The 21824-nt window shown below is 46.4% G+C and overlaps 1 protein-coding gene across 5 annotated transcripts in view; it reads right to left on the bottom strand.

Moving 5' to 3' along the window:
• tab2 (TGF-beta activated kinase 1 (MAP3K7) binding protein 2) overlaps positions 1–21824 on the bottom strand; it is a 33877-nt gene that overhangs the window by 3849 nt on the left and 8204 nt on the right. For 3 of the 5 annotated variants that reach the window (XM_076084151.1, XM_076084150.1, XM_076084154.1), the window contains exons 2-5: positions 6419–6609; positions 4021–5716; positions 1598–1758; positions 501–594 (exon numbers count right to left, since the gene is read on the bottom strand). In XM_076084151.1, the coding sequence (XP_075940266.1) occupies positions 501–594; positions 1598–1758; positions 4021–5716; positions 6419–6520 (2053 nt within the window). In that variant the 5' untranslated portion in view covers positions 6521–6609. The remainder of the gene's footprint in view (positions 1–500; positions 595–1597; positions 1759–4020; positions 5717–6418; positions 6610–21824) is intronic. The other 2 variants (XM_076084153.1, XM_076084152.1) reach the window with 1 other exon arrangement.

The raw sequence follows: 21824 nt of genomic DNA, 5'->3' as shown, positions 1-21824 counted from the left end.
GGCCAAAACGAGGCGTGCGCCAAACTAGGTTGGTTGTTTTTAGCTGAAAATGCCTTTTGACTGTGACTTGACATCCTAGCTGGCCACAGTTTATGTCTGACATTAAACCGCAGGAACCAGCAGGCGTGTGACGGCTGCCATTCATTCCCGTGAGCCGCCTCTTGGCTTTCCTTCACCTGTGTGAAGCTGCTGGTCAGCGGCTCGGGTTCTGTCAGCGGTGGAGTGCTGCCAGGGGGCCAATAAATCCCTCGTTACCGACCAGCGACCGGACGCAATTCAGGAAGAGCTGGTAGTTAACAGCACAATGGCAGCACCTTGAGTGAGTGTGTGTGTGTGTGTGCGGAGAGGATGTGAGCAGCTGCGGACCCTGGATCAGAATCTGGTCTCCCTCACTCAGTGACTTACTGTTATTATCATTCAACCCAGACATGTACGAGATATGAGCCGAGCGCTGAGTGTAAGAGAACATATCTGTGATTATGTATCAGAGAGAATCATACCTCTGGTTTGAAGGAGATCAATTTCTTTGGTGAGGCAGTCGATGTCGATCTGCAGTAACCTGTTTTTGCATCGCAGCTGCTTCATTTCCTCGATCTGAAAAGGAATGAGACAGGAGGGGATCAGCCGGCTAACCATCACACTCTCTCTCTCTCTCTCTCTCACACACACACACACACACACACACACACATACACACACAGTTCTCAGAGTGAGTGGAGCAGATCTGTGTCAGGAGGGGAGCTGGCTGGCCTCAGTAAACAACACAGAACCAAGGAGCTACTGAGCTCAGCAACACCAGCCAAATGACCTTCCGCAGCCACTCCCCCCCCCCCCTCCCCCCTCCACCTCCCTCTGTTGACTCAATCTTTAACAGCCGACAAAAACAGCCGACTCGGCAAAAAGCTCAGAGCGGCGCTTGATCTGAACCAGAGAGGTTTTCGACAAACTCACAGCCGCAAATCTCAACATAAACGTTGACGTTGCGCCGGCGATAAATATGGAGGCGTGTTCACTTTTAACGGTTTCCTTTTGAACTCTCCCCGCCGCCGTTTCAGCTGTGCAGGACTCGCTGTGCAGCTCCAGAGTGAACTGTGAAGCCAAGTCTGAAAACTGAACTATATCAGCCCAAAATCATAACCAGACCCTGTAATCAACATAGTGTCGGGGTGTGTTGATGAGCCGTGAGCAGGGACTGAGAAATGTGACCCGGATCGTGTTGTTTTGTCTGCTCAGCTTTTATCTGTCAGTAATAACCAGTGAAGCATCTGTGTGCAGTTATGAAAAACATCTGTAATGACTGCTAATAAAATCATATTGTTGTTGTTTTATGATTGAGCTGCCAATGAAAGATGTTGGTTAGAATTCCTTTCCCTTCCAAATGTCCGAACCTTTCTACATTCTGGCTGGTGATAGCTGGGAAATATGACTACCAACTCTAAAGCTGATGATTACTGTTTTCAACAATAAATATCAGTTTGAAATTGGGGGGGGGGGGGGAGATGTAATACCACTTCCTGTCTGTATGTAACCGTCATTACCAAATGAAAGCAAAAGATAATCACAGGAACATCTTTAAAGATCACTGAATGAAGCTTACAGAAGGAATTTGGGAGGCCGAGTTGGATCTCTCCAGCCGTCTCCTGGTCAGGTCGTTCTCCATCTCGTTGACCTCCTCTTTTAGCTTCTCCAGCTTCTTCTTCTTCAGCTCCAGCTCGTGCCACAGCCTGTCCATGCGGGCCTTCTGATGGACCAACAACGCTGCAGAACACACACACACACACACACACACACACACACACACACACTGACATCAGCTGTCTCCTCTGCGCTACATTCATTCATTCATTCAGTGGCAAACAGCTACTGAAAATACGTACACATAATTTAGTGTGACACGTAATCACAAGAGGCTAAAGAAATTCAAAGAATACGATATGGAGAAAATCCCTTTGAGGAGGATTGCTGAGGACATACATTACTGACACATCTTCAGAATCACCAGTCAAACCAGTTTGGAGCATAACAACAACGCTGTGTAAGGAGAGACGGGGGAACTACATCAGACTCCTCTCTGTCGTCTATTGGCCTGCGTTGTGGGAACGTGAAGAGATCAGACGTATCCCGGTTTAGAGGAATGCTGCAGGCAAGCGGTGTTTAATACAGAACCTTCCACACATGCTCTGATCAAGTCTCTACAGCACGTTTCCCATAATTCATTAGAGTTCCTGCATGCGTTTGACAGGTGGTAACTCCTCCCACGCAGACGCTCGATGACGAACAGCGCTCTCTGTCCTGCTACACACAAACACAGGCCACCTCTCCACTCACGGGAAGATCGTGTTCTGTTGATCAAACACAGGCGCTGGGGTCGAATCGTTTAGTTTCTTGGGACATATTGTTGTGTTTATTATGCGATAACGATACCGTTTTGAGCTTCTCCTCCTTCTTGGCAAACCCATCCCAATATTCTTCTGTTATTTCAAGTAAGCCGTACAAATAGGTGACGGACTGTTTCTCTTCTTTATTTTTACCAGAGTAGATCAACCGGTCGAATTTCTCCTAAACTAGCCACAAAATGAGGCAGACAAATAGGTGAAGCAGTTAGAGAACAAATAAATTTATATCAGCAAGTCCTACTTTTATTGTTGTTTTTTGAGATTTAGGAATTTGAGGAGGCACCAAGTCACATTATCATCCAACGGTCCGTGAGGTTACGAACCCACAATAACAAATACACATTCAGTTTTATTTGATTCATCAAATTGGCTTGAAGGGTAACTTCAGTATTTTTCAACCTGGACTCTATTTTCCCATGTTTTTGTGTCTTAGTGACTAATGGGGACAACAACAATTTTGGATTTTGGTTCATTATTGAGGGAGAACGCTGCGGACGGCAGCCGCTAAACATGCTGTCATGAAATCGCTCGGGGCAGCTCCTCACCGTCAATGTGTGTCCACTAACGGGCTCAGATTGTTGTTCTAAATGTCTGGCAACATTATGGATAGGACTCTACAGAGAAATAAAACCTTTTTCTTTAACCTTTGCTCCAACAAATGCCTTCGCCTGCCAACCAGAGCCGGGTCCTCAACATTATGTAATTACAATAACGTTATTCTGCTGCCAAACAGTAACAGCTACAGACCTGGTGTGAACGGTGGCTTGGTGTAGGTTAACATCAGCAATTCATATGAAATTAACAGTTAAGTGGTGACAGGTGCGTCTCCACCAGGTACAGTTTTGGGTGTCGATGTGTATTTTTCCAAGCCAGAGCAGGTAAAGTCAGGGCGGGGGGGGGGGGGGAAGTGGTGGACGGTGTGAAGCCCCTCTTGGGGGTAGTCACCACCGAGCAGGAGCCACAGCCGGTGACTCACACGTGATCCAGTCGAAAGCCCAAAAAAGGAAACAGCAGTGTGCTCCGACACGTTTGACTCACACCACAGAATCCACCAGTTTCCGGGGTCGTCGGAGCAAACGCTGCGTGTAGCGTGGAGGACTCACACCGACGTCATCGCACCGGCCCTCAGCGAGCGAGTCACCGTAACTTTTAGACTACTTCACAGAGACGGACATGCGGAGCGGTGTTTTCTACAGCGACTGAACATTTGTACACACAGCTTGGCTCAAGAAGCACATTAGAGTCAGTGTTGTGGAAAGAGACTTTGTAAATCACACAGTACACTTTGTAGTAAAATTACTTTCTTGGCAGGAAGCGATGGAAAAAGCATTTGACCCACTGCTGGTAGCAAAAAAACAAAAAAACAAAAAACTGCATACTACCAGGTCTTAGAACTGGTCTTTTCCCCTCAGCACTGTGCACTCTTAACACACTTGACATTTGCTAAACAACCAATAAACGGTGAAACAAACCGCTCTAACAAGACAGAAATGTATCCGCAAACTTTGCAATGTATTTTTGCAAAGTGGTGTTTTTATTTCTATTTATTTATTTTTGGTCATCTGTCTCTCTCAGGGCATAAAGACTGGGGTAGGGATGAGAGTGATGACTCGGCATTGCTCACCTTGTGTGTACGCTGCATCGTCGGAGCCCATGCTGAGTCTGCGCGGCTCGCTCGGCCTCTCCCTGTGTGGCGACAGCGGGTCTGAGAGGTGGAGGGGGTCTGGCTCCACGAAGTGGTGGTCTGAGGGTAGGCTGAGGAGGTTGTTGGGCTCAAACGTAGGGGACACGACTCCGGGGGACACAGCCGGGGGCTTATTGGGGGACACGGTGATTTTAAAAGTGTATTTGGTGTTGGGCTGTGTCACCACCACGCGCGGGGAAGAAGCCGTGCCTCCCCCTCCTAAAGAGGCGCGGGACTTCGGTGGATGGTGGTGGATGTACGCGGGGCCCATGCTCACTTGGCCCCCCATGTTCCTGGCCCCTGAGGGCCCCTGCAAGGGAGGGTTGGCTGAGATGTAGACTGTGGGGGGGTTCCTACCCCCACTGTCGTCGCTGGAGGCATTGGCAGAAATGTAAAACTTGGGTTGAGAGCGGGAGCCGGCTGAGGCCACGACGGCATCTTCTGAGGGAGCGGGAGCAGCAGTGGGCGGGCTGGCAGAGATGTAAACAGTGGGCTGGCTGCGGCTCAGACCTGGGCCTCCGATGGAGAGAGGGGTGCTGGGGACAGTGGCCACCCCGGTTGAACAGGGGGAAGGGGAAGGGCAGGAGGAGGACGACGTGGAGGAGGACCGGGGCCCGCCGCCTGTCCGCAGCACGGCAGTCGTGGTTGTGGAGTTGCTCCTCTGGGGAGATTCAAGTTTGATCTCTATCTGATTCTTCCGCGGGCCAGTGGAGATGTTCTGGATGTTGTACTGGCTGATGGTAGACAGGGAGGTGGGCATGACAGAGGAGGAGGAGGAAGAGGAGCACGAGGAGATGCCGGAGGAAGAGGCCAGGCTGCCAGCGGGGAGGATGGAGGGTGCCTGGGGATTCGTGGGGGAGCTGATCGGCATGTAGACGTGAGAGGTCTGGTGGCCCTGTGTCAGGTGCTGTGAGGTAAGCGAGGAGGCGGCGTGCTGAGGGCTGGACCAGGAGCCGGACAGGGAGGAGGGGTGTGAGATCTGGTAGATCTGCTGCTGGTGCTGGGAGGTGGGGCTGTACTGGGCCCTGCCTCCCTGCTGATGGTTCTGCCGGGTCGTACCAGACTGGCTGACATAGGGCCTGATGTAGATAGAGTTACCCTGTGGACTGCCGAGGCCCTGCTGCGGACCGCCGTGTATGTGCAAAGAAGTGGGTGTGTTGCGGCCCGTCTGGATATGGGGCGCTAGCGTCACGGTGATGGGGTTGAAGCGCGGGGCTTGCTGGACACCCATAGCGGACCCTTTGACACCCAGAGGGTAGAGTCCGAGGTGCTGTGGAGGCTGCGGTTTCCGTGTGGGCTCCATCCCACCGAACACATTGATGCTGGAGGGCACCTGCACTGGGGCTGACTGGGGCTCCGGCTGAAAGAAGTCACTGTTGGGGGCCTGGCCTTTCTGGAGGGGCCCCTCGCTCAGGCTGTGGGCCAGAGTTCGACTGCCGTTCATTCTCAGGCCGTCCCGGACCGGGGCCGCGTGCACATTCTGAGACTGCAGGCCCAGGTTCAGCTGGGTCATGCGATTACGAAGCCTGATGAAGCCGGGGTCGTCGGAGAAGCCGAGGTTTCCTTCTTCGCTGTACAGGTAGCCCGGACTGACCTGGGACAAGTATTCACAGCAGGCGTCTAAATTGTTGTTGTTCTGTAGGAGAGACAGAGAGGAAATCAGTTTATTATGCAATATCAGTGTTTCAGATGAGAATCCTAAAGATTCATACCTGTTTTTAATCATTGCCGATCCACCATAAAATAAAAAGCATTCCAAACTGGCTTGTTATCAGCGCCTGAACGGACCTTCGTTCTCCTCGTGTCAATCTAAACTCGGATTAGTTGTTTACATGTAACATCATCAGAGATCAGCGACTAGAAAAGCATAAATGCCGACGTCCTGATGGCATATTTTACTACATATTGGCGGATAACGATGTCAGTAAAACTTTATTGCACACTGTGATGGTTAACATTAAACTGTGTAATTAATCCGCAGTTCACACGTGTGCTGAACCGTGAGGGGGGATCCGTACGGATCGACAGTGGTCCGTTACACCACCACTTAGCAGTAGAGCCCAGCTGAGCCCAGTCTGATATTGACGTTAATATTGAAAAATTACTAAATTTGATGAGAATATATCTTCTATATTTCTCTTTTTTTAAATACATAAACCCATAATATTTAACAGATCTTATCAAAAATGATGATACCAACATCTTGGTAATGTTGTGACCAAGATGTGTACAGTGCGGGATATTAATAATAATATGTCAATAATCCATATCGTGGTTTTCTTACTAGTACTATCAACACATATACACCTCTGGGGTCAAGATGTTTGAACTCGCCCACCTGCAGAACACACTGGGAGACAACACCCTCGGGGACTTCAGGGAACTTCTGGCGCAGGTCATGCAAAACCTGAATGTCAATCTGGTGGCTTCCCTGGGCCATTCGTATGTTGCCAGGTCAGGACTGCTCGTTCTGTTCAGCGCGCTGGGGCGTCAGTCGTGGCAGCAAACCGCCTTCATCTTGAACATCTTCTAAAAGCAAAGGAAAGCATCCGATGAGAAAGTTCCCTGCATATGACTTTTGTAAAAGAAAAAAAACATACGCAGAGTGTAATTTTTCCGTGTAGTCGGAAGGGAATCTTCCCAAAGTAACATGAGCTGGAGAAGTCTGCGTTCTGTTACTACTAAAAAATGTCCAAGTGGCAGAGAAGGAGCCAATGTGGTCTACTGCAAGTCCACTCTACAAGACATCCGTCAGACATTTGAGGGTTGTCGATTTCATTATGGTTGGGGAGCTTTCAAAACAAAAGTTCACGGATCCTCAACGAGAATACATGGCATTCATTTGAGAAGCCCTCCTCCACACAGCGCTCCCTAATAAAAGAGTAGCAGAGGGAGGAAACCACCTCTGACTGACGACTGGAAACCAGCCTTTCCAATCGATCTCAACATCAACACTCGCGTATTAAGGACAGCGGGGGGGCGAACAGTAGTGTGCTCTGGAGGAACATCTCAGTGTAAAGATCTGTTGAGCTCCAGCGTAAGGCAGATCTGCAGAACAGTTGATCCTTGAGAATCTGTGATGATTTCTGACACTGCACGGAGATAGAGCCGCAGGGCTGTAAACTGTGTTTGCCCCAGTCTCACACAGGAATGTGGGACGATGTTTATCCCTTAACCCTGAATCAACCAGAGGAAAGGCTTTTCCAAAGGGCCGACCAGCAAACTTTCTGCACACACAGTGGAACCCGTCAACAGATTGAGTTCATGTTTAGAAGCAAGACAAAAGTGGGGCGCTGAGGACTTTTAATTCGAGAAAACATTTCCTGTTCGAGCTCTACAACATTCTTTGTGGATGTGTTTGAGCTATGACAGGACTGTTAAGTGACCCGAGTCCTTTTTGTCATGTCTAACTGGCCCCACATCTGCATTCAGATAAACCCAGTGCTCACCAGTGATGTGAATGGCTTAACACTGGTTTTCCAATCTTTTTTTGACCAGAAATGAGCAAATAATCATCGACGTAGTCATCAGAAAATCCAGAAACAATTACAGGAGTGTTCTATAACCACTGAAATGAAACCGGGTTATATTTAACCCGATTTGAACTTTGTCTGTTCAACTGCCAACCACCAAAACCTCCCTTCCTGTGATGTGCTGCTGTGACCCGCTGCTCCAACATGCACCACAATCTACAAGCTTGAAGTGTGATGATTAATAATCTTATGATTTATGCTGGGATGCATTTCTAATATTTAGTCTAGCCTCCTTGAAATTGACTGGATGGACAAAAATATTAGAACACGGTAGTATTATCGCAGGGCTGTTGTATTACACGGCTTTCATTTTTACCAAGTTGTACCTAATAAACTGTCAAAATGTCGGTTTCAAACGCTGCCTGGTGAGAATAAATGAGTGAAAGGCAAGTGTTCACTGACAGTTGCGCTCGACTGTTTCCTCTCCACATTCTACACATAACCTATACTCACACCTCGGAGCTGGCCAAGGCAACTGCACTATTACACTACTAGCCACCGCGCAACTTCACTGCAGCAGCCGAGGCTCTGACCCAGGGATTTTAAAAGAAGTTAGTCTCCATCCGGCACGCCTCCAGGTACAAGCTCCCTTCTCCAACCGTTACCCGACTACGTTAAGGGCCTAGGAAATACAGAGACAAAAGTGTCGCAGAACAGAGCGGCCATGAGAACTTGAAAGCCTAAGTGCATGACAGCCATGCCTTTGTGTTATCCCACACTTTTCTTCTGACCGCACTCTTTGGAAACATCTTCCTGTGGGAGGTTCAGATCCGCCATTCAAAACATTGTGACACACAAAGCACACGCCCTGTGTTCTGCTCTGTGGGGATCAAGGCAGTGTGACAACACTGCCTTGATCAATTGCGTCGCATTAGAGGAAGTACATTTTGATGTCTGAAATACCTGAAAGAACAGTTTAATGATGAGGGAAGTGAGCTTCAAATCCCACCGGCCGAGATTTCTACCAGGAAGACAAAGTATTTATCCGAGCAGCTGCGCTTCTGTCTTATCTAAGCTGTGAGGATGTGTAATGGCATAACTGAAGAGTCGTAAATCGGCTCTGCAGAGCATCTGTATGAAGCTGTGGCTGATAACAGGAGGAGGAGCCACTCGGCTACTGTCTATAGCAGGGCGTCAGCTGCAAAGGAGGAGCCTGAACGCAGAGAGACCTGAGCCACCGAGCCAACCTGAGCGGCCCTCAGCGGGCAGTAGGAAGGTAAAGCCAGGCAGAACTCAGAGGTCGACCATAGAAAGAAGGAGATGTATTTTTTATGTCTGAGCTACTATCAAGCCCCTATGTGAAAGAGAGAACTCGTCAACATCTGGATGTGGATTGAGGCCTTTAAACACCGGGGGTCGTCTTTTTCGTGCATCAGAATTACTTGTTTTTCCAGAACAAGCTCCCGCACCGCGAAAAAAGGCATCAACCAATCACGGACGTATTCAAAACATTCACTATAGCGCACAACAATAGGGAGGCTCATAGTCCGAGAACCAAGACGACAAACTTTATTAGTCTTTTCAACCTTGACAAAAGGCAGCGCAGACCAGATCCACTCCTTCCGTTCTTACCTTTCACAATAAAAGCCCTAGACATATACACTGCGTAACTGTTTAGCAGAAACAAATTCACTCGGGGAATCTCGCTAAAAGGAACATTTTTTTAAAATAGCTTACAGTAGTGGAGGCTATTCCACAATTGACCTCAGACAGACGCAGCTCTGGGTCAATAGGATCCTGCTGGTTGGTCCTCTGCGGTACGATAACCAACAGTATCACACTTATTATTATTATCAATATCATTATTGAGTTAAAATGACCCTTTAAAGGAAAGAATTATAAACCTCATAAAAATAGCATGTAACTATAACATGTGATATAACAAAAACATGTTAGCGCCACTGTAGCATGTTAAATTAACTATAATACTGTATGTGTGTGACAGCCCAGCTAGACTGGTCCTGTCTGTACTTTTAACTCTCACACACAGCTTCTTTTCAATATGCACATGTACATGGTATTATAACCTTCAATTTTAATACGATAGAATACGGTGATGTCGCTATACTGTTACAAACCTATTGTGGATCAGTAGATGCTGTTTTGGGGGGTCTTTTACAATACAAGCAATTCTGTGGGATGAATTTCGTTTAAAAATAAGAAGCACAAAAGGCAGCATGGAGAGCCTCTAAATGTGAACCAGAGGACAGTTTGTTACATCTCAGATTACATGTTTAGAGCAAATCTTGCTGCCTCCAGTAAAGCTTTTTCCATCTCCCTCCAACAGATCAAGTCTACAAACGAGGCCTTTAAAGTGCTCAACTTCACGCACCACTTTTTGGAGCTAAATACATCTACGTGTTTAAAAACTACAGACCCGGGATGAGACGTCACTGCACCAGAGCCAGAGAACAACAGTCCATCATTCAGGCTCTGCTCGGGCCGCTCAACCTTTGTGGGAAAGGAAATTCACTACTTGGCTGCTGACCCAGTTGCAGGTCAACAGTGTGGTTATATTGTTTCCTGGCTTCTAAAACAAAAAGGTCCACACCTCTTCACTGTACGGAATTATAGACCTTTGGCCGGCCCGTGTGTGTGTGTGTGTGGGGGGGGGGCTCCGAGGGGGGCAGATTAGCCCTTGCGGTCCCTGGAGGAGCTGGTGGAACAGGGCCCGGGGCAGCGCAGCGCTGCCAGCAGAGATAGAGACAAAGCTTCTATTGCTGAGGCTGTTATTCGCCGTGCCAAAGCATTGACCCACAGTCCCACACTCATTTCTGCAAGTAGCAGGCCTGCCATGCTCCATCAATGGGCTCATTCACTCCGCCAGAGCAAATGCACCTTAAAAACGTCCAAATTCATTAAAGCCTAAATAAAAATGTACAAATAATCAACGGGAGCCTTTTTGGCAGAAACAGCGGCCCCAGCACCTGGCGCTGGGGTCGCTGCGATAGCCCACACAAAACAAGCTGGTGTAAACAAAGGGGCTACACATTACTGGACACACACACACACACACGTACAAAATGTCATGCCATTCTCTCTTCGGCGTGCAGAGACTGGATGATGCTCCGATCGAGATCGTGTGCGGCTGCGCTGATCGTCGTCAGACCGACTCCTCCGACGAATCGGTGGTTCAAATGTGGTAAACACTGAACACAGTGGAAACAGTAGGGATCTCATGTGAACTTCAATCAGGAACATCCTCTGCAGCTTTAAGGAGCGGCCCAGAGGCACTGCATGGAATGTCTAACTGCTGCGTCTTGGTCCAGCAGAACTTAAACAAATAAAAAAAGGGACTAATTGGCAGTGGACGCTGTTGAGGGCCGCTGGCAGGCGCCCCAGTCTTCCAGAGAAGCTACGGACATGCACGCGGGCGTGTGTGCACGTGTAGTGCATACACTGACACGCACACACATTCACAAGATACCGCACAACAGAGCGGCACACAAACTGCTGAAAGTACTCGAAAAGGACCAACATCCAGTCACGTGCATGAGTCACGATCTTGCTGTTGCAACAAAGCTAACATCCGAGTGAGTAACGTTGCAAAACAGAGCCGTCAATAAGTCAAATATCAGACGGCAATTTACGCCCGAGGATGCAAAGAATGCACTGGGACGGGGGTTGGATTTGTCGTAATGCACTCGCAGTGTGGTTCGCCTCAGACTGCAGCCCTGATGGAAACAGCCAAACAGCAGCAGTCCCAAGTGTGTGTGCTGCACTTCCTCTCATGCCATTCCTTCTTCATTCTCCTGTGAGCTACTCATATACGCACAACATTCTTAAAGAATGCGACTTGATTCCTACGATTGTATTGCTTTTTCATTTCATTCTGATTCAATGACTGTGAAGAACCACAGGCCATACCTTGCCTCCCCCGGAGCGTAAGAACGCGCTGGCCTGCATGGAAACTTTGCCGAGGAGAGCGGTCTTAACGGTAGAGCTTTTCGAGTCATCACAAATAAAGCTGTGACCCGCTGAATCAAAGTGATTTCCCACCGTATTAATGTCACGCGTCCAACTAAAATAAACCTCCAAGATAAACTGCGATTGTGTCATCAATGGAAACTTGAAACGATTGTGAGTCTTCAACAAGATTGCCTTAAAACATCCTGAAACTTCATCTCTGAAAAGGTCAGGCCAGGCGGAGGGCGTAAATCTGGAATCTTATTACCAGTTAATGTGCTCAAAATGACAAATTCTCCACATTACCGAGATAAAATACATTTCAGACAATAACCGTTTCCCTTAAACCTCCTAGGGGCAGAGGTTAAATGTCATGCATGTACCCGTATGTATACGAGGATTGCAATAAAGTTTAAAGTACGTTTGTATTCATTTAAATTCATCATAATAACGACGACACTAGAAGACAACACATTTACTGTGAAGCGCACACGAGCCCCACACATGAAGCGGTTCTTTTGTTCCAGCCAACGACCCGAGAACAGAAACAAAACCACACTTTATGTGCAGAACACAAATTGCATTCAACTGTGCCATGAAGCCTAGGCCTCACGGTGCACGCAGAGCTGGGATCAGCTCTGCAGGACGGGCCTGCTCCGCTTTTAGTTGCCCACTTTTGAAAACGGGGTTTTCGGGAGTTCTTTGTGTGCAAGCGTGTGTGTGTATTTGTGCGTTGGTGATGATGGGTGGGGGTGGGGGTGGGGGGGGAGTGAGTGAGTGTGTGTGCAGGAAATCAAAAATTCTTCAGCGCCGCAGCCTGCAGCTGGTGGTTTATTGGAAGCAGGCGAGGGCACCAGCTCCCCAGGTCGACCAACCCCTCCCCAGGCACTGTGGGAAACTGGGAGGTCTCAGAAACGTGGAGGAGCGCCGCGCAGTCAGTGGACCGACCAGTCCAACCTCTTTTTTTGTTTCCCCCTGTAAACACTGTAAATGTATCTGTTAAAAAAAAGCTGCCCGGCCGGTTGTGTCTGTCTTGGCCGTATAAGGTAAGAGGAGGAGGAAAGGAGGGGGGGGGGGGATTTAGAAGTGGCAAGAAGGTGAAGCTGTTGGGCGCTTGCTGCAGCTTGCTTTTCTGTGTGTGTGTGTGTGTGTGTCAGAATGTGTGTGTGTTCTTGGGCTCAGACACCAGTCGACTCCGACCTCCCTCCCACTTTTCAGTCCTCCCTTCCTCCTCCCACCTCTTCAACACAAGATATTGTGGGCAAACATACTGCTGAGCTCACCCAGCAGCAGCTCCTTAAAGTACAAATGTGTGCGTTCCGTCGTAGGTCCTGAAGCCGCTTCTCACCTGCAGTCACCTGGACCGCAAGCTAAATGTTTCTGGGGGCCTTCTGTCAACTGAGGCAGCGCTGTTGGCCCAGAATAGCGGTCAAGGGGCTCACAATAAAGACGAAATAATTAACAATAAAGGAAAGTATATTCTCAAATATTTGCTTTCATGTTGTGAGTTATTGGATTGTTTTACTTCTTCGGGCTTCTACTATGTAAATGAGAAGGGAACATCACTCTTTGGTTGAACTGATAACAACTCAGACAACAGGGGTCATCGTGACTCATGTGTAGACATCGCTTCACTTAAAAAAAAGTTTCCAAGAACCACTTGGAAACCATAAAGACCATAATAATGATTATGGTCCTTCAAAAGAAAAGATGAAGTTACCACTGTTGCACTGCATTACTTATGGTCTGGCAGCACATTGTTTTTAACCTGTATTTTACTTTTATTTATCCAGGGTGAGTCAATTGAACGCATCGTCTGCAACATCCGTCTATAGTATCAAAGACTTGCTCCCTTGCCTGGACATTGTCTGCATTTCCTCTTCCTCTACAGGTCGCCACCGGGGAATAAAGGTTGTTTCAGAAGAACAGGCACGGTGAATAAACCCTGTGGAGATCTCACTGTAATCATACATACTTTATACTCTCTCACCAGCACATACTGTGTTGTGTATCTTACAGTCTTAGAATGTTTTCAAACCTACATTATTTAGCTTTTCTTGCATTACTGCATATAATCCTCTCATCTTAAACACCATGCAAGGATTTCTCAGACAGCCGCTCTGATTTGCATTGCAAACACAGAACTGGCTGTTACAAGCACTCATGAAATATGTATTTCACTTTTGAATAACTACAGTGATGAATGAACAATCATTATTCTATCTGAAAAGTTTGAGACAGCTGAAATCCTGCTTGTTTGATCATCACAGCCTTCAGGAGATGGACATCTGCTGACTTGTTAACTGGAGAATGCATAATATGAAAAATGCTTCCAGACAATACATTATTTTAAAAAAAAAGTGTGGTTAGTCTAGCCATCCTCAGAGAGAACTTTTCTCTTCCTTCTTATTATGGATTCATGACATGAACAATCTTCCAACTCCATGTCCACATGGGAACAGATGACCAGCGGGTCAACTATCCATAACCACATAAAGGAGCTTATCTTCACAGAGCTGCGTCGCCTCTGTGGTACCAAAGAGCTAAAGCAGAGCTAAAGCACTCACAGTTTAAGTAAAACACACTGCAGTAAAGATGCAGATGCAAAGTCAACAACGTGTCTGGTCTAGATTAACGGAGTGCTGAAAATGAACATTAACATTGCAACACCATGAAAGTGATTCCCAAGCAGGCTGATCGTAAATAAAACACACTGCTCGCCGTCAGTTCGTGCTGGTTGAAGCAAGCAGGGATGTGATGATAAGTACTTTGCTTTGTTAAATACTTTAATCATGAATAATTTCATGAGTTTTCTAACAAAAATGATGTACTATAGGAGTATTTACCCGATAATTTACTAAATGAACATCATGCTGTGTTGAAGAAGACTTGAAACTAGAGATTGAGACCATAAACTCATGTTTACAATGTTTACTGAGGTAATAAATCAAGAGAGAAGTAGAGTCATTTTCTCATAGACTTCTATACAATCAGAGGAGTCGCCCCCTGATGGTCAGTAGAGAGAATGCAGGTTTTAAGACACTTCCGCGTTGGCTTCACTCGGCAGAACCGAAGGTTGCCACATGATCATTATCATTATCATGGATCGGTGACTAGAAAAGCATAAATACCGATGTCCTGAATGACTGTATAACGATCGTCATTAAAACTTTATTACACACTGTGATCGTTAACGTTAAACTGTGTAATTAATCCGCGGTTAGGGGGGGGGGGGATCCATACGGATCAACAATGGTCCGTTACACCACTACTTTGAATATTCACCACATGGATTCAAAAACTAAAACAAAAGAGAAGGTATGAATTCAGCCAAAAGTTGCAGCTGTTTCGTGAGAGGCTGTCTAAGAATCTTCCACTTCTGCACAACAGTTGTTTCTGAGGGCCCGCCTCCCTGCTTTACTTTCCTCAGGGCATTATATGTCAGGACCACAGCCTGGGCTTAAAATAGAAACCATAGACACATGAAAAGACCTATCGTAAACCACTAATCGCTCTCTATGGTTTCTTAAAAGAAAATTTGAATAAAAAAAGGTTGGGACCGATCTACAAAGCAAAAATTATTAAGTGAAAAGAAAGAGCGTGAACAATGGCGGACAGCATTTTCTCCTTACGTTGTGGAAACATTAATTCCCAGCTGACAAGCCCCAACACAGACTCACTGAGCAGGTATAGCACAATCTATAAGCTTTTCTTTTCTTTTACATGATAGAAGGTATTTTCTTCCAGCCATAAAACATTCAGCAAACGCAGCAGGATTTAAAGCATGTGACCGTACTTTCACACCTTATTGGGGTAGCGTGCGTGGAAGCAGGCAACAACTTTACAAACTGTTGGCATTCATTGAGACTGGTGCATTATTATTCCAAATACTGCCACGGGCCAAGAGGAGGGTGGACATTTTTTTTACCCAACCAATCCAAGTCAAGAAAATGGGAGAAAGGCAATGCAAACCTTTGAAAATGGGAATGTAAAGCAGTTGTATGCATGTCTGAGCACTTTATATCGCAGGGCAGCACAGAGTCAGCAGCAGGACTCTGGCCTGACCAAACACCCCACCGCTGTTGGCTTTCTGCTCCACATATTGTTATTTATTATTCCCGTCTCTGCACGTCTGGGTGGACCCTGTTGTGCTTGGACGGCCTCTGGGACCGCTTCTCGTTCTGTCCGGAAAACACGCCTTCAGATCTCCATCCAAAGCAACACGCTCCAACGACGAGGTGTGGACCGGCAAATGATGGGAAACGCAGAATGCAGGATGCGGATGAGACGGATTTTGTTGGCGAGCACCAGGAATGAGGAGGGAGGGGGGGGGGGGGGGTGATGACCAGACAGATAAACACATTTTCCTGTCTTTCCTGACAGATTCAGTGATGCGGCCCCAAGCCACAAAGAGCCCCCGCTCTTCCTATTTCTTTAAAACAAGCACAGTCAGCATACCGCTTCACTGAAAGTGAAAACTGCCAACTCACTCATCTTTTTCAAATCTAAATATGAACAAATATAACTCATGAAAATGTCACAGTTTGCAATTTTTGTATTTTTTTTTTTTTATGTAAATAAGTCATGGTTTGTACTTTTGTGTATTTACAAAAAAGTTAGTGTATTTCCCAAGATAGAGTTAGAGTTAATTGAATTAGAGTTATAATAGGCCACAACTGACAAATATCAGCATTGTTCATTACTCTGATATTGTTATTTATTAATTGATAAACACGTCTGACAACAGTGAAACATGTGTATTACAGTTATCTATGGTCCAAGGCAGATGTGGCCAAACCTTTTGGATTGTGATGCCTATACAAGAAAAATAAAAGTACACAAGCCAAACAATAGTTACACTGCAAGAACATGTTCTTATTCTATCAAAATAACTACACAATACCACTTACGAGTTTAACGTTTGACATTACTGTAGTTTGGGTGCTCACATATTATAAAAAGTATTTCTGCATCTAATGCTCTTAAATCTATAAGTTTAGCCGAGTTGGTTTTTAAACTAGGATGTTCAACGTACATACAGTGCAATTTATTAGAAGCCATATTCTAGTGAATCTTAAAAATGCACCGCTGTCCATTTAAAAACCACCACCAAAAGTCCAAACCACAACCCAGAGATGTCAAATTCCAATGATGTAAAACAGAGAAAGAGATTCTCACATTGCAGAAGCTGGAACCAGAGAATGTTTGCTGTTTTTGGCTTATTATAGTTTTCTATTGTTTAACTAATCAATAATCAACTCATCATTTCAACTCAAAGCTAAATCCCCTATTTCCACTCTATGTGGCTATTGACACTGAGATAACTGGTAGATATTTCATTCTGTAGTCCTAGATATACCACCACAATGAGAAATTAAAAACTGAAATATGTTAATGATCAGCAGTTAAGGATTCCAGAGGTATTACTTAAAACAAGGCCTGTACAAGCATCGTCATCATCATCATTCCAAATTAAGAACATCTGGTGAACCAAATGGTCTTGTATGCCGTTTCAGAAATACATTTCTTTTCCCCCAGGGCTGCCTCAAGTGAGAAAAGCTGACCAGATTTAACCCAACTGTTGGTCAATTTAGGTTACGGCTGGTCTGTTTGTTGACTCTGCCAGAGGTTTTGGGCAGTTAGCCGCCAATCACTGGAAGGACCAACGCTGCCTTCATGTGTGTGTCCAAGGCTCCCATTTACCAGCTGTCAAGTAGCAATCATGAAGCCACTGTGTTGGGCCTCTGAGTCACAGACACGCAGCAGGTCAAGAGGAAGCAGCAGCTCTTGAATGGCAGCAGAGCCCTTTGCTCACTTTGAACCAGCGTTCTGTTGATGTACGTTTTCAGATCGATAAAGCACGATTCAGAAACTTGTGTGTACGACTTAAAAAGGAACATTCACGTTCAACTTCTACAGCGTCAACTTGCATTTAAAGTGTTTCCAGTGGGGCGTGGGAGCAGGGTGCTTCAGTTAAAATGGTGGTTTAATAATGCATATTGAGATGCAGCCAGGCCGGTGGTAAAGCTACTTAAATGTGCACATCGATCGCACCGAGGAGCTCTGCTTTCATTGATCACAGCGACGCTGCACTTGTGCGGGACGAGCTCCCGAGTCTGTCCACAACAACGAGTCATACGGTGACTCATTGACATGTGGCGCAGTGAACCTGCTGGCTGCTACTAAAAACAACCGAATACCAGCTGATTTTTTAAGTGGAAGAGAGCGCTGTGCGAGCAGCCCGTGAGCTACGCTCACCGGATACAAAACCCTCCGAGCCCGTTTCAGGTTTACTAAACCGAGCGCCTGGTCACTGCCCCGCTTAGAACAACGCAACTGCTCGTTGTTGTTTTTTTTTGTTATGTGAAAACCAATCTGATACCAGTGAGGGTCGGGAACACATGGGCTGCAGCGGGGCAGTGGGCTAAAAAAAGGTTCAGAAACAGATTTTCCGCCAGGAGTTTCTGTGGGCCGCTCAGCGGCGCTGGCCAGCTGCGCGGCACCGGATTCCTCCGCTTCATGATTCACTAACAGCAGATGTATTTGTCGCTTTCGGAGCCACGGTTACAGCCCCGCGTACCACTTCTGCAGCTTCATTAAGGGCTGCTTAAGCTCGGGGATTCATTTGGGTTATCTTTAGCTTGGCATCGAACCCGTCCAAATCAGGATCTGACAGAAGTCATCAGTTGAAGCTTTAGCACGGTAGTAAGTATTTAAATCACGTCAGCAGTTATGCACCAATGAAGTTGGAGGAATTGAGCAGTCATCTTGATAAAGAGAGAGTTTGTTGTGGTTATAATTATAATTATGTCTCATATTATTTAATCCAATTAAAGGCTATAATCTGTCAGATTCAGGGGGAAATGGTTCAGCATATTGACTATTGAAAGATGATGATTTGTTTTGTTATAGCAGCTGGTATATTATATTTTTTTGTCCCAAAAATCATTTGAAGTCAGTGTAAACCATCAAAAGTTCTAAATGTGATCCGTGTACTTCATTTCACACTACGATGGTTAAACTGTGTCATTAATCCGCGATTCACATGCATGTCGATTCGTATGGACACCCCCCCCCCCCCCCCCCCCCGTACACTAAAGGTCGACCATTACCTGGTTTGTAGCCTGGTGTCTCAAAAAGCCTTCTATACCTTGAGATAACAAAGCTGCATAGAAAACCCCATGAATACCAGACATAACTCCCATGTCAATCCCATTGTACAGCCCCACCTTCAAGAGGAAGACTCACACTCACACACACACACGCACTTATTTCTCCGTGGTGCAACAATGCAGCCACGCAAACAGAGCATGCCATCTGCCTCAAAGATCACACCCAATATTTCCTGCAAAACAAAACAGATTTTTTTTTAGAAGAGATTTATAATTGATTTTTAACCTGTATTCATCTGCAACAATTGACATTTAGTCAAGTGTAATTTATGAAGCAAAAATGCCAAAAATAGATGATATTTCCAGGCTCTCAAGTGTGAGAATTGGCTGCTTGCATTAGAGTAAAGTGAAGCTGATTGGGTTTCGATTTGTTGGACAAAACAAGAGATTTGATGAAGTCGGGTTCTAGGACATCGTGATGAACATTCTTCACTCTTCTAATGTTATATAGACGGTTAATGAATGATTAATCTCGGAAATAATCAGCTGATAATCTATAAAAAAAACATTTGTTGCAACCCTTATATGTATACTTTGGAAACGTTATACATTTTCTAAATGATTAAATCAACCATCTAGTTTGATACTAAATCACTTTTGCGATGGTTTATAAAAGGTAAAATCTTCATTCACGTGACTTATTTCCCCATTTCGATTTATACAGCTTTCTACTGTTCAAGTAGCTCCAAGTGCCTTGCTCAAAGGCCCCTCCACTTCAACTAAAAAGCATTTCTCATCCACTTCCAACTCCTCAGACTCAGCTGGCCCCCGGGATTCAAACCGGTGACCTTCCGGCCCGCTACAGCCGGAGCTTTTTGTGCGGCAGCGGCGTCTCTCAGCACTCACCGCGAGGCGATTGAACACACAGAGAGCGCGCCTGCACTCAGGCGCTTAGCGATGACACGCCAAGTATGCAACGGCCAAATCTTCACCCTTTATTGCCTTACGAAATGCACTTACTGTATGTCATCATGCTCTTTGAAGAGCACAGACAGCAGGACATTAACAGCACTTCTGTCTTTGGTCAGCTCATTCCATCAGTTCACTCCACCGCTCAGGGCGTTATCGGGGGTATTACACACAGGAACAAAAAAATAAAAAGAGGCCTCTATGAAGCAGTTTAACCACAACCTCCGACAAGTCCTTATTACAGAAGCTGCATCAGGTTTGGGTTTAGGCTAAAATAGGGCAATGAGTACTTAAATCTGATAAACAAATCTATAAAAAGGTCAGATATTAAGGTGAACAGGCTTTTCTAATCTATCTGAAGGAATTTCTGCTTTTATTGAAAACAACGCTTCCAGATTTCTGCAGAGTGGGTCCTAACATGACATGGTTCACTCAGATTAAGGCCTCACAACCAGCACAAATCCACACCATGTTGTGCTGAGAACACACGCATCGGTGGTGGAGAAGCAGCCATCGATGCATCCCCCGCTGCAGTGTGTGTTCACTGGACGTCCCGTGTGCTCGGCCGAGGAGCAAAAACCCTGCGCCGGAAATGCTTCCCGCAGCTGTTAGGAGTATCATTCTCCACCTTGAGGCCAACCAAAAGACAAATAGCAGCCAAGTCACGTGACTCCTCTGCTGGCTGAGATGCCATGCGGTCTTATTCCAGCCCTCTCAAAACATTCGAGCCACGCTGGTCTCCCTCGGTGTGTGCAGGCCCTTTTCACCTACATCGGGGTAATTGACTCGTCATGCAACTCTGTTTAATATCATCACAAGTTGTCTGGGCCTTGTGCTAACGAAGACAGTAAATGTGGCTCTGAAAGCATTTCTACTCTGCAACCCTTCTAGTGTTGTTCTTAGTTAAACGTTTAATAAATGTATCAAAATGCTTTAATTCCCTTCGTCTTGAATAAGGTTGTAATAGTTTGTATCTGAAATGTGTTGTGGTCCAAACAATGCAAACGCTAGAGGAGATTACAAGGGCTGTGGAATTTGTCTCCTAAAACCAAGTATGGCCTGCACAGTGAGATCTGGAGGCCAGATATGTCAGCACCTGCCTGAGAACTTGTTGAGTCACTGGCACTGATCAACAACCCCAGTTTGCACAATATAGCAGTGGAAGATATACTTGTTGCCAATATCAGTAAACTTGATGCTCAATCAATCAATCATCCGTGTTCTATCGGGCAGGATGGGCACGTTTTATGGCTGCATGCGTGGCCCTCTTTTCCAACACACCCACTGTTGCCCCATGCCTGGAGGTGCCGTGGGTGTGTGTGTGTGTGTGTGTGTGCAGGCAGTGATCGGCCATGCTAATGCAGCCTTCAGAGGACGGGGGACGGGGGGGGACAACGACAACACAGAGCTGGTTTTCCGTAGACTGGCACCGACAGGTGTGCCTTGGAGGGTGCCAGCGCCGGACTGGCCCGATACGCTGTGCAGACAGCAGCCAAACTACACACACACACACACACACAACAGGACCAAAGGCAGCACATGCCCCTCAGGAATACCACAGCAGAACAGCTCTGTTATGACATCTCTAACCAGGAGCGGAGGCAGGCCGCTGGGTTTGCGAGGCCAAAGGGCGCCATGGAAGAGAGGGAGAGAGGAAAAGGGCGAGGGGGAGCGGCGTGGACTTAGCTAACCCAGGGATATCCCTGAACTAAGCTCTCCGCTTCCCTCTTTAAATTGAAGAGAAGTCTCCATGGATCAGTGACTGAGAACAGGGAAACTATCAGAAACATTTCAGACAAAGGGAGACTTTGGGCGACTGGGAGGAAGTGCAAAAGCCCCCGTCCTCTTTAGTCGATTCCACTTTTACAAGCTCTTACCCAACATGCACCTCTCTTCGCATTGGATCTGGTTAGTTCCATAAACCAGTCTCTGCATACATTTGTTTTTCTAATCTTTGCACACTGCGGATGTGAGGATGAAGGCCCCACAAGCTGTACTTGTGCATATGTTTTCAGTGTGCCGTTGTGCAATCTACAGTGGAGGGGGGTGGGGGGGGTGTTATGGGAGGTAAGGTTTGTTTTCTTCCCCCCGGAGCTCAGGTGGTTATATCCGAGATGCGAACAGTTGCAAAACACACGGCGAATACAGGGTCTTCATTTAACGGACCGCTGCTGATGCAAGAATTTCATTGGAGACCCACACACAGGCAGTTGCCATTGGCAAA

This window comes from Anarhichas minor, unplaced genomic scaffold (genome assembly GCF_050575085.1).
Source record: "Anarhichas minor isolate MPS153535 unplaced genomic scaffold, ASM5057508v1 ptg000136l, whole genome shotgun sequence".
NCBI lineage: Eukaryota > Metazoa > Chordata > Actinopteri > Perciformes > Anarhichadidae > Anarhichas > Anarhichas minor.
This window is presented reverse-complemented; position numbering and strand designations above follow the sequence as displayed.